The following is a 13,204-nucleotide window of genomic DNA, read 5'->3' as shown; positions in this document are numbered from 1 at the left end:
TATTCAACAACACTACTTCTGTATATAATACAAAAAGAGTAAGGCCTTCATCAACAACAACTGTACTAATCAGACTCATGTGATTTATACTCCTTATGGCAAAATTTAAGAGTATAAAATAACAAAAAAAACCACCCAGAGCACTAAACAGCTGGCATCCCTTGGCACCAATAAATATGTGGTCTTGGCTTAATTACTAATAAAAGAAATTAGCATTTAATGAATGGAATTGCTCCATTTCAAAAGAACAGTATGGATATCAACTATCTAGAAGAAATACTGACACACTCAAATTCTCATACTGGTAGTTTACAAAAATGTCAGTTTTGGTCACAAAGTTGGATGGATAAGAACATAGCTGACATAAAAATATATCACCAAGGAAGAATTACATTTTAGTGTTCTGTTTTTTTAATTTATTGTTAGTTTCGATTCTCAGATATTAATTTTAAAACATTTCTAATATGCAAAATGTATAATCAAAATGCATCTGCAGTATCTAGACACCTATTATGAAGCAACACAATATCTTGGTGTGTTAATGCATTTTTCATGTTTATTTGTAAATAAAGGAGAAGAGTGTTATAACTACGTATAAATCAATAGTATCATGGCTATGTTATATTCAGTGGCTGTGCTGGATATTAAATTTGTCCAGAAAGAAAAAATGCACCCATTTTTACAGCTAATGAAATGTTTTCTGTTATCAGTGCCAATGATGGCAAATACCACACTGTACAACCTTCCCTCACACAGAAAGTAATTAAAACTAGACAGTTCCATTGCCCACAAATAACTGTTCTTTTTCTTCAAGCACACTATAAAACAGGACATGAAGACTGTCCTGGGTTGTAGTGTAGGATGTACACAAAGTATTTATTCTATCACCATCTTCATGAACTGTTGAAGCCAGGTGGGGCAGTGTTTTCCCAGGCCCCCTGCCTTTGGGCTGTCCCCTGCTAATGGCCCATTAACGCCTTGCCCATGACTCACAGGTAACTCCCTCCAGGAGTTATCTCTGTTTAATGGGCCATCAAGGACCCACTTCACAGCTCATCATCCCATTGTGAGATGCTCTGCCCAGGGGGAGGAGCCAAGCATTCCCACCTGGATATAAGCTGGAATTTGGGACAGTGCAAGCAGCCCTTACCCACTGGATTCCCAGAGGACCAGAGTTACCAGACCTTTCTACAGGATCACTGCTTCAGGAAGAACACCTCATCTGGACTGCTTCCACCACCCTGCTCTGGTTGTATTCTGACTCTGTCAGTGGTCTTTTGTGTTATTGCATTTATTTTATTTTATTTTTACCTTTTTACCTTTCTTCTTATTAAATTGTATTTCTGACTTGGAGCCTCTCACTCGCTTTCAAACCACGACAAACACCAAAATGGATCTATGCATAGCTTTTCACAATACGCAGGAAACACAGCATGAAACAAGGCAAGAAGCAATAGAAATCCCTACCACTCCACTTCCCACAAAGTAGCAGCCACCTTCCTTGATCCTCTTTTACCCAAAAGTGCCAAGAGATATACATAGTCCATTATTTAATATTTCTTTCTAATCCCTGCTAATAAAGAGAAGCAAAAGCAGTAGCGGCTACTGGAAGATCTCTTTATTCCTCATTTGTATTTAGCATCTTCTGATGAAAGTGTTTAAATGCTACTGGTGAATCTGTTTGTTGCAGCAGAACCTTAAGAGACTAGTGATTAGATCATAACTTTTTGACTAACGGTGAACTATCTATTTTTTAGTGGATAAACTGCAGAAAGGCACATGAGTTACAGAAGATAACACTAACAAAACCTCCCTAAAAATAACATGAACACGAATTTTTTATGAAGGGGGAAAAAAAAAAAAGAGTAGCTCAGCTTGGTAGAACCATGAAGTTTGAAAAGGAAAGTCCTCAGTAAGGAAAACACAGTATCATTTTAGCAGACATGCCACATTACCTTTGGAATCAAAAAGCTGCAGTCAGTAAAATTAAGACTGATGGTGTCTTGCTTTTTTGAAACTAATAATGGTTAGATAGTTAAGACACTTGTTTGAATTCAAAACAGCATTTTTGATTAATAGAGAGATCCTAGACTGGCAAATATAAAATTCAGCTAAACAAATCAAACTTGTCTTGTGAGTATCGCCAATAGCATAAGTAAAACCATAAGATAATGTGCTTGCTTCTTCCAACTTTCTGTATTTCCATCAATATACACTCTGTTTGATGTGGAAAATCCAGCCCAGAATCACTGTCTTGTTCTAAGTAAGGATTTGGTGTAGATTCCCATCACAGAATACCTGAAAGAACTATTCTTATCCTTTTAGTTACAGAACAGCGGATATGAAAGTGTCTATCCTAGAAAGAGCCTGAGAGCTAAGACACCAATCATCAGTTTAGCAATGCACACTGTTTTACACCAAATGAACTATCTTTCACCACAAGAGGCTTCCCTACAGGACACTGAGGAATATGCTATGAATCCCTATAGGCCAAACAGGGGTTTAAAGAAATACACAAGACTAAAGAAAAATCACATGAAGCTAAAGAAAGTAATCTGGTCTCAGAAATTCCACCTATAGAATGAGCTTCCAGAGATATAACATATCATTCCCCTTACAAAAAAAAAAAAAAAAAAAAAAAAAAAAAAAAAAAAAAAAAAAAATCAAAACGCACACGGAAAAAAAAAAAAAAAAAAAAACCCAGAAACAAACAAACCAGACTAATTTCCTATACCAGGAGCCACTATGTTTTGCAAAAACAGCATACTCGTCTGCTCCACCCCTAAAAATACACAACCACAAGGGAAAACAAGATGGAGGGGAAACACAAGCCAGATCTTTTAAACAGCAAGGAAAAACACAAACTCCCAAGAATAACACGAACATAGGAACTGAAGATCTTGATATTTTGAGGTGGTAGGCAGCAGCATAAAACCCTGAAGTAGAATGCAGCAGTTAATAGAAGTAATAGAGACAAGATGTGACATGACTTACTATTTGACCTTTGTCTTTCCACTGCCCTCCAACAATGTTGAGCCCATCACAGAAATGTAACAAGGTGCCAAAGATAACAACAAATTTAAAAATAAAAAACAAATTTCTGTTTTCTTTTCTGTTGTTTCCAAGAACCATAATTTTATTTCTCAAGTGATTCTCAAATAAAATAAAAAGAGGAGCCACTGAAATTAAAAATAATTTTAAAATGTCTTACTGCAGACGCAATCCTAATTTTCCCTAAACAGGACACTGTAGAGGTACACCTCCTTAGCTTTATACAAAGCTTCTCAGTAGACAGTCTGGGAGCTTTGGACTATTTTCTTAATTTGGCTTTCTTATTTGCAAATTCCACCACGGAACTGATGTCAATGTCAGTTTTCACAGAGTGACTGTAACAAAATTGTGCTTTTAACAGGCCCTACTCCAAGACCTTGCTTATTACGATTGACACTCCTGCAATGGTTTGAGTATCATTAAAGTAAATATCAAATACTACCAACCTAAGATGCAGAAGTCAAGACACAGTAGTAGAACCTCAGCTTTAGAAAATAATGAGAAAAAGAACATAAAAAAATAAAGAAAGTATTAAAAATACCATACATGACTCTTGTAGGCACCTTTACTTTGTGGGAATTGTTACCATAAAAGAACAGAATAAATATAAATAAGAACATAAAGCCCACCTTCCTGGATGACTAAAAAAGTCAGGTTCTCCAAAATTCTGTCACAGAAAAGAAACAACATCAAGAAGTAGATGCCTGGAATACCAGAGGTTAGAGCAAAACTAGCACACCCAATACTTCCACTAAGACCCAAGGAGCTTCACCAGCCAAAGGCGGCTCCCATGTACTCAGCCAACAGACCCCCATCAACAGACGCCAGTTCCCAGAAAAGATTTAATTTCAGAACTGCAGTTTATATGACAGTGAATATAATAGTCCAATAAGGTGTGCAGAAGAGAAACATGCTGTAATTTATTCAGATGCTAAATCACTTTTGGATACATACATCTCTTTGCTAAAATTGTTCAGTTTAGAACCAACCAAAACTTTAGGCTCAATCACTTGATAAATGTCTTTTTTTCTTTGGGGAAAAAACCATCCAAAAGGCTAATAGCTCAACAGATACTTAAAACTAATCCTTTAGTTCTGATACATCTTTAAACTATTAAACTAGATTATAGCTGGGAAGGGTTTTTTTTGGAAATGCAGTTGAGGAAAAGGACAATTTCATGCAGTTGCTGGATGAAAAGTTAACACCCTCTCACTAACATCTTTTATAAACACATTTATACAACTTTTCTATCCAAAATGCCTGCTAAGGCAGTCTGTGAAAGCGACAACCTTACCCAAAAACATAGAAGACAAAGAAAATCTTAATAGAAACTGAAACATTTTTACTGTGATACACCTCCACAGGTTGCCATGAGGGGTTGCAGTCTCCAGGAATGGAAATACTCAAAACTTACTCAAATACTCAATCTGCCCTAGGGTAGGATGCAATAGATACTCTCAAAAATCTCCTTCCAACCTAAAAAGTTTCACAGTTCTGATTAACAAGACCTGCAAATATTAGGAGACGGCACAGAAACAAAAGAAGTTCTTAGATCTAAAGGAAATTAAGTAAACCACAGCAGATGAAATAAAATTATGCTAAAGAAATTAGTTGGTCAGCAATAACTTAGTATTTCAACTGTGAAGATGCTAGAAAAACACAACATTAACATTACCCATATGCATTTAGGCTTTCAAATTACTTGTATTTGCACAAAGTTTTCATATGAAATATGACCTTAAAATGGACTAACCATCTACAAATAATTTCATCAGTTGACTTTCAAACCACTTGAAGAATCTTACTGCAGTCCATTCAGTAAACCAGGCCATTTTAGTTCCCACTCGAATTCAGAATAGCTTCACAAAACTTTCTTTACAAAGTTATTCACTTCAGATAAATGCTATACCAAAAAAGTTGCCTAATTGATGAGGCTATCACCTCTTTTACTTGTTAAAATCTGGCTTCCTCCTTCTTTATGGAACACATACATGCTTAAACTTGTCAAATGTATTGATGGATTAGTGAAATAGTAAAGCATGTAGATGTCTACACTGCAGTAGTTTCAGAGAATCTCTACTTAAGAGATTGCTGCTTCACTTCCTTTTCTATTTTATTAATAATCTGAAATAAATCCTGAATACACGCATCCTCTGAGGTTAGAAGGATGATACGTATTGGATTCTACCTAGAGCTGGAGAGATTATTGCAGGACACTGACTTGCTCTGTTTTCAAAAACAGAACTGGTTTTGGAAACAGTAAGCTATCTGATTTGATAAAAGACAAAGATCCAAGAATGGTAAGATAACACGGAAGAAACTTAAAATAAATACATTTCAAAATATTTTGTGTTTGCTGACTTCAAGACGTATGGAATGGGTTCATCAAAGAACAGGTAGAAATGCACACATAACTGAAATTAATCTAAAGGGGAAATCAGATGCTTAACTACAATTTGTGTACATCAAGTTATCAAAGCGATTAGAAATTCACATTGGTACTGTTTCTTCAAAGTTTCTTGTATGTACAATGCTCTCCAAAAATACTACATGCTACTTAGGTTTTTGTAATACATAATTTATGTTCAACTAGCAAAGGAGCAGAGCACAGGGCTTCCTTCTGCCTCCGTCAAACTTTGTCTGATAGCGCACATCTGCAAACTAGGAATAGTAAACTGTATATTTTTAGAGAGTTTCCTTAACTTCTCTCGCAAGACATTGAAGACATCACCAAAGCACTTAGCATTGTTCAGCATTTCCAAACAGGAAATTTTCATGACAGCTCCTTCTCCCCACAGATCTCCTATGCAATATATTTTCTCAAGAAGTCTTGATTCCACGGCGGGAATCCAACACCAACTGTCACGTGTATCAATGCAGGGAACCTCTGCTTTCAGATGGATGCTTTCTTCTGATGGCTCCATCAGCCCAAGCCTTCATGGCTTTAACCAGACCACATCCCATATGAAAATACTGTTTTGGCTACCTGCAGCATTAAGGGTCACCTTCCTCTCTGCCACACACTTTCGGTGTAATCAATGTGTTTGGCAGAGAATTTCTGCTGATTTCTAGAACAAGACCTCACATTACCAACGTTTTCATATTTTTAATAAATACACCTAACTATCAGCAATGAGTGACCAACTGGAAAAATGAGGGAAGTGTACCTATGAAGGGCAAGACATAGAGGAGGAACTTTTTAAAGTACACCCATAATTACTCATTAAGCCCTCCCTTCCAAGAAACAGCTCGTGTGTATTTAATCCTGATCCAAGGTTGCGGGAGAGATGAAACTACCTCCAAAGGTTCCTTCAAGACTTGAAATCCCCTAAAACCCCTCTGCCTGTTCATTTTCCCCCGAAGCTGCACAAGGGAATACCTTGGGACTTTTATGAATTCAAGCGAACCGTGGCTTTTGGAAAGGTGAACTAAACAGGTTCAGGACAGGTGGTTTCATCCTTGGCAAGTGCCCAAGTCCTATTTAATTCATGTCTCGGAGGCGCCGGCCGTCCGCGGCCCTGTTCCTCCTCCTCGCCCGCCGGGAAGGGGACGCGAACCCGCGGTCCCAAAGGGGACACGCCCGTCCGGCCCCGGGCCGGCCCTCGCTCAGCGCTCCGGTACCTGGCAGCGGCTCGGCTGCTCCGCAGCTCTTCCTCCAGCTCTGCCACCCGCCGCGCCGCCGCCTCCGAGCCCCCCGAAGCCATCACCGAAAGCCTCTCGCCGCTCCTCCTGCGGGGACGGAGAGAGGAGAGGAGGGTCCGCGCCTGGTGGAGCGGGCTCAGGCAGCCCCCGCTCGCCCGCCCGCGCATGGGGGAAAGGGGAGAGAATCGACGCCGTGAACCACACAAATGAAAACTTTCCGCGGCACTCACGACGCGGGCGAGCGCCGGAAACAGTAGGAAAGAAAAGGACGCGGTGCAATGACGTCACAGCGCAACCGCTACTCCTCCGAGGAGAAGGGGCGAGGGGCGCGTTTGAATTCGCCCGCCCGAGGCGCGGGGCTGCGCAGGCGCCGTTCGGGGGCAGCGGCGCCCCGGGACCGCCGCGCTCCCGCCGCCTGCGGCCCGCCCGGGGCACCTGCCGCCTTCGTCCTCACGGGCCGGGGAGCACCTGCTGTCCCGTGAAGGTGCTGAGCGAAGGATGTTGGAGATGCTTGGGAATCCAGTGGATCCCTGCCCTTCGTCAGCCGTAGGAACGCGTGAATCTCGCCTTTGTTTAGATCTAGATGTTTACATGTGAACCGCACAGGTCAGGCCCACAGAATGGATCAGGCTGGTAGGGACCCTACCACAGTGGGCAATCGGGTCGGGCCTCCCTGCTCAAGCAGGGTCTTCTCAGAGCACATTGCACAGGATCATTCTTGACTATCCCCAGTGAGCGACACTTCACAACCTCTCTCTGGGCAATCAGTTCCAGTGCTCGCCCACTGCACAGTAAAGAAATTCCTCCTCAGGATCAAGTAGAGCTTGCTGGGCATCAGTTTTTGCCCATTGCCTCTTGTCTTGTTGCTTGGCACCACCGAGCTGAGCCTGGGTCCATCTGCTGACACAGTCCCTGCAGAACACCTCTGCACATGGATAGGGCAATGAGATCCTGCTGGGTGCTGTGTGAGATACTGAGGCGCCAGCATACCTGAGTTAGATATCATGCCTTTTCCTCTTTGTTTCTTTTTTCTCTGAATTCAATAATAACAATTGCAAGACAAGAGTCAGAGATTTGGGTTTAAGTTAGGTCTTTGATAACATTTTGGGATGCATGAGTACACTTGTTTCCCAGACAGGAGGAAAGGAAGTTTTTCAGAATTATTGCTTCCAGAGTTGGGTTTCAGAGCCTACAACTGAAAGCAAAGGAAGGCTTCAAAGATCTAACCCTTAAAAATATGTGAAATATTTCAGCTGGTCCACTGTATAAAGGTACTCTGTTTAAGATCCATATATGTAGAGTAGCTGGTTTTGTAATAAAGGCTTAAACAGCATTGCTAAAGCAAATCATGTAGCCTACATGGGAAGCAAAATACTCATAAAAAGCAAAGCTTTTCCCCCAAACTAATGGGGAAAGAGGTTGAAACATGGTCAGAATATATTTTAGCCTGAAAATTGCATTTCACCAATGTCAGGATCTTACTACAGGAATATTATACCTGTTTTTATAGAGAAGTATGTTTTCTTTTCCTCTCCATTGTAACTTTTGTATGGTTTCTGCAAAAGTTGCCCTGAATGTACCACTGTGACTAGAAATAAAACTCTGTGTGTGTGTGTGTGTGTGTGTGTGTGTGTGTGTGTGTGTGCAGAGAAGCAAGAAGGTTTCACACTGTGTGAATTAGGACATATATTAAAATGTCCAATTCTTCCACCTGTGGCCTTAGCAGAAAGATTCCTGCATCCTTGGTAATAGCTGTGCCTGGTAAGTTGATTTTTTCATCACATTGATGTCCAGGAGCCCTTCTCAAAAGAAGAGTGGCTACAGTACTTAATGACAAGACTTTTTACATAATTTTTCAATTAAAATTTTTACTATTACTGCAAGTATTATCTGCACAATTATGAATGTAAATGTACAGGTGGGAGACTGCATTTGAGTCTTCTTTGTCCAGTTATATGAAGATTTAAGGAGATTCAAGAATTACCTTATAAATTTTATAGTTCATCACTCATTGTGTATTGTGTCGTCTCATATTTGTGATCTTGCACTTCCTGTCATTTATCTTTGTGTGTTATTAAAAGTTTGTATGACCATAATGACCATCATGTCAATTCTAACATGTTTACATTTTAAAGTTTTTCTTTGCTTTTAGGATCTCCTAGTTCTACCATAAATAATCCAGTCACTATGATTCTATGGAGCCTTCACTTTTTCCACATCCCTGTCTTTTAATAACTGTCTTTTTTGCTTTTCATCTGTTTCGTAATGTTTTTATCATTGTCCCTTTGACCGTTTTTTTCTTTATTACACTTGGGCAACAAGCAGCTAACCATACTTAAAAAACAATGTGCTTAGATTAACTTCTGAACAACTACAATGACTAAACAGGATTTAAAAACATTTTCCAAGTACAAGGTCATTCAGAGTTGAGCTGAGAAGATTCAGTTATTACAGGGGCTAGGCTGAAAGCTTGACAGAACACAAAACAAAAGACTGCAATTCCTTACAACTTTAGAACCTTAGAAGAAAAATTGTGTATTTACTATTGTGTAGAGACAACATGTTACCACAATGAACAAAAAAGTAACGCTTCCTCATAGCAAGTCAGTTATTTTAAGGACATAATACTTTTGTATATCGTTTAACAAACATCACATTTGTTTTCCTGCTATGTCACAAGCTTATTCTCTATAACAAAGTTTCTATTATTAACCCAATCAGTATTCATGATAATACTTTAGAATATTTGAGAAAATTTAAAATGTGGAGTTGGCAAGTTTTGGTGAATTGGGAGACAGTGACTAGTATCAGAGTATTTTGTGTATTATATTTCTCCCAGATCTTCATATTTTGGAACCCCTGCTTTTACAGTTACCAAATCCATGAGACTGTTAGGCTAAATTCTAAAACTATTTTCCCTTTGGATTTAATTTCTATAAAATTAAACAACGTCTAGTAGAAATACATGGCATTATTGAAACCTCTTTGTTATGGCTTTTAGTCACTTACAGTTCCTGTGAATGTTACACAAATACAAGGGCTCTCTAAGTTGTTTTGGTGACAAAAGTAAAAAATATTTTTTGTTTTGATTTTTTTTTTGCCCTTGGGAAATTCCACATCTTTCTTCAAAAGACGATCATATTAAAAGCATGTTGCATTTACTCCTGATCACATAATTTCTTTTATTTTCTGATTGTATATTTCTGTTCCTTATTTTAATGTGAAATAAAAAGTTACTCCATCCATTGTGGCAATCCCAAATACTTAATTATTAGAAGTAAAGACATGTAAGTACACAGTAGAGCATTTTCATTTTCCTTTAAGCAAAAAATGTCCTTAATAGCCTGACATTAATTTAACGTGTTAAAATGTTATACTAGTGAATTTGCATTTCTCCTTTGATTTTTATGTTGACTGTTCCTGTTTGTCACCAGTAGTTTGCTAGGAAACAGCATCATCAAACAGGCACTTTCTGAAAGATGTTTGTCAGCTACAGTAAACAAGACAAGTCAAAATTGCTGAAATTATTTCTAGCTGGTTTTGGCAATGTCCTCAATATTTTAGTAATTTGTACGTTTCTCAAGAACATATTACAACCCTAGAAATATGTTTTATCTTGTTTAGACAATGAATTCAAAACATACTTGCTTCCAGTAAAAGTTTAAGTTTCTGGAGGTTTCTGGAGGTTTTGTGATGTAGGTTTGAGTTTGGGTTGATTTGGTGGTTTTTGCTTGTGTATACATTCAGGGCTGTGGGGGACATTCTTTCCACTTCTGTGACAGCTGTATATAATAACACAATTATGGTCATTGGAAGAATGGAGATATAAAGTGGAAAGGTCTGTAAGTAGAAGTAATATCTGATATTGGATCATCTGCCATAATCAAGAGAACAGACAGACCATTTAGTTGGAAAAAAAAAAATAAAGCATTTGACCAAATTCATACTTTTTGTTTCCAACTGCTTGTAATAAAAGATACTACCTCAGACCTCATTTCTACCATTGTAACATACTTATATTGAATTAGCTAATTCTGGCAAAGGGCAAAGTGGAGCTGGAAAAGGTCAACATGGAAGCCTAGATTCACTGATGTACAGGCCTGTTCTACCATTGGCATGAGCAACTTTTCACTCAATGAAAAGAAAGTGCCATCTTATTCTCCTAAGCAAAGAGTAAGACAGCAGAGGTCTGATTTGCACCTGAAAAGACAAGAGGTATAAAATATATCCATTTTATTTACCACATACTTTTCTTATTTATAGGCTGGGTAAACATCAATCAAAGTTTTCATACAAAATACAGGTTACACTCCCCAGAAGGGCTACATCATGATGCCAGAGGAGTCTGTAGCATGTCCCTGTTCCACTTACCTTTGCCATGGTTAAGGCTTCAGTTTTTCATTGTCTTTTAAATGAGGTCACAGACCTGGACACTGCACCTGGACACTTCAAGGCAATGAAAAATGCAAGCCACTAATATAAAGTAGGGCATGTCAGTCGAACAAAACACAGAGGGAGGAGGTGATTAACAGTGTCCTGGACGCAGTCTTCCCCACCCCATAGCACCTGCCAGCAATGGGAGGCCGAGAGGGAGGGGCAGGCAGCTGAAGGTCATTAAGAGGGAGAAGCAAATTCCAGGGTGGCTGTCCTGGCAGAGGCATATTGGGTTTGTATTGTAGTAAACTGAAAAGATGGGTTTAGCTGAGCGTTGGGAGTTGATTGTTTCATTGTTAATTTGTTTCTTAGTGAAATTGAACCCCAGAAGGGAGTTGAGCTTTGACCTTACACATGGTGTGTAGCCTGTATCACATACTAACTGAGAGAGTCTCTTGGTTATGGAAGAGTTGCATGGAAAATGAAGAGCTGAGTTTCATCATCCTGAGAAAGGGTGTGAAGAGTATGTGGCCACCCAGGCTCAGTAAGTAAGCCATGATACCCTTGTTAACCCAAGGAGTGGTTGCTGACAGGGGCAACACTGTCCATGACCACCCAAACTTTTCAGAGTATGCAGGAGACATGGATTGAGACGCTCCCTAACCCTAGGGATTGCAGCTGAGAACATACACCTACACATCCTCTCATTGCAGTCCTGCACGTGCAAATGGCACGAGAGCCATGAACATGTGCAAATGCCTCAAAATTACCCATTTTTAATACTAGAAATCAGGTTTGCAACAGTTTGTATAGTTTAGTATTGGACACTGCTGAACAATACACCAAAATAAACTGATTTTCTGACTGGGGACAAATAAAAAGTACTGTAATTAATTAAATAAGAAATTCAGATTAAATTAAAAATTACTACATTTCAAACCTCTGTCATAACCATGTCTGAAATAACATGAGAATTTTGAATAGAAATCTTAAAATTCTCAAGCAAACTGCAAAATTCATGGAAGTATAGCTTACCTCATTTTACATGACAAAGAGGTTAAGGTGTAGTGAGGCTAAGTCACAACAGAGTGCACAGCCGTAGCATTGATAAAGCTGCGAATATTAAATAGGGCATAAATCAGAACCCAACAATGTTTTTGGTTCAGAACAGAGCCAAGCCATATGATTTTCAGGTCTTTGTTTAACAGTTCATACTGTGTTAAAAAAATAAATAAAGGCCTTAGGAAAATACATAAATTCAAACAAAGTTTCAATATTAAGCTAGGAATTTAGTCAAAAGTCATTTGCAGCAATTAAAACACTTTTTCTAGTTTTATCAATGTGCTTAAATTAATGCTATATATTATTTTGCAGACACTAGCTTTTAAAGAAGAAAAAATACTTTCTCCCACTCTAAGATATGGAGGTTTTGACATCTTATTGTGGTATTTGTCTTGCCTCAATGACCTTGCTGAGTTCTTTAGCTTGAAATTCTGAGGTAAATGTGTGTTCGTTTCTGTTTGTTTTCTGATTTTCAGTTGACCATCAGGTTTAACTTAGTTATTTACAATCACTTGAATTCTGAAACTACTTCAGATGAAGAAGCACGATTCTATTTTTATTATCTGTGTGCACCGTGGCAGTAGCTAAGAGTTATTGGGAGGGCACTTTGTGCTGCAGTATTTCAGTTGCTAACACTGTTCCCAAAAGCACTCTCTGCTATAAATTCCCAGCCCAAGAGAATACAGAACAGATACTGCACATTGCATTCTAGGGTGGTACTGCAGACTCAGCCCAACATGAACTCTTCCTGCAGCCTGAACTCCATCATCACAGTGGGATTCAACGGACTCAATTCACCAAGATAGAGCTCGTGTATTTTGGCAGCGATGCAAAGTTGAGCATTTGAACTTTCCTTTCCTTTCCTACTGTGGTTGATTTTAGAGTAACAAAGTGAGACTCCAGATCTGTTGATTTAAGTTTTTAGACACTGTTTTTACTCAACAGTTTTTTCCTTTAGAGAAAGAAATTATTTAAGGATAAATACTACATAAATATCTGTATTTTCAAAAAAAAAAAATTTTAAAAAAATGAAGCAATGTAATGAAAACTGCTTTTAAAATTACCTCGAATCATT

General features: G+C 38.7%; 1 protein-coding gene across 1 annotated transcript in view; it reads right to left on the bottom strand.

Annotated features, from left to right (window-relative positions):
- CNTLN (centlein) overlaps positions 1-6,755 on the bottom strand; it is a gene marked incomplete at both ends in the record, with an annotated part of 183,918 nt that extends 177,163 nt beyond the window's left edge. The window contains 2 exon segments of the mRNA XM_083883171.1: positions 6,673-6,686; positions 6,689-6,755. Coding sequence (XP_083739297.1) covers positions 6,673-6,686; positions 6,689-6,755 — 81 coding nt within the window.
- Between the last annotated feature and the right edge of the window lie 6,449 nt (positions 6,756-13,204).

The sequence above is a fragment of the Zosterops lateralis genome (genome assembly GCF_965231275.1).
Source record: "Zosterops lateralis genome assembly, chromosome: Z".
Lineage (NCBI taxonomy): Eukaryota > Metazoa > Chordata > Aves > Passeriformes > Zosteropidae > Zosterops > Zosterops lateralis.
This window is presented reverse-complemented; position numbering and strand designations above follow the sequence as displayed.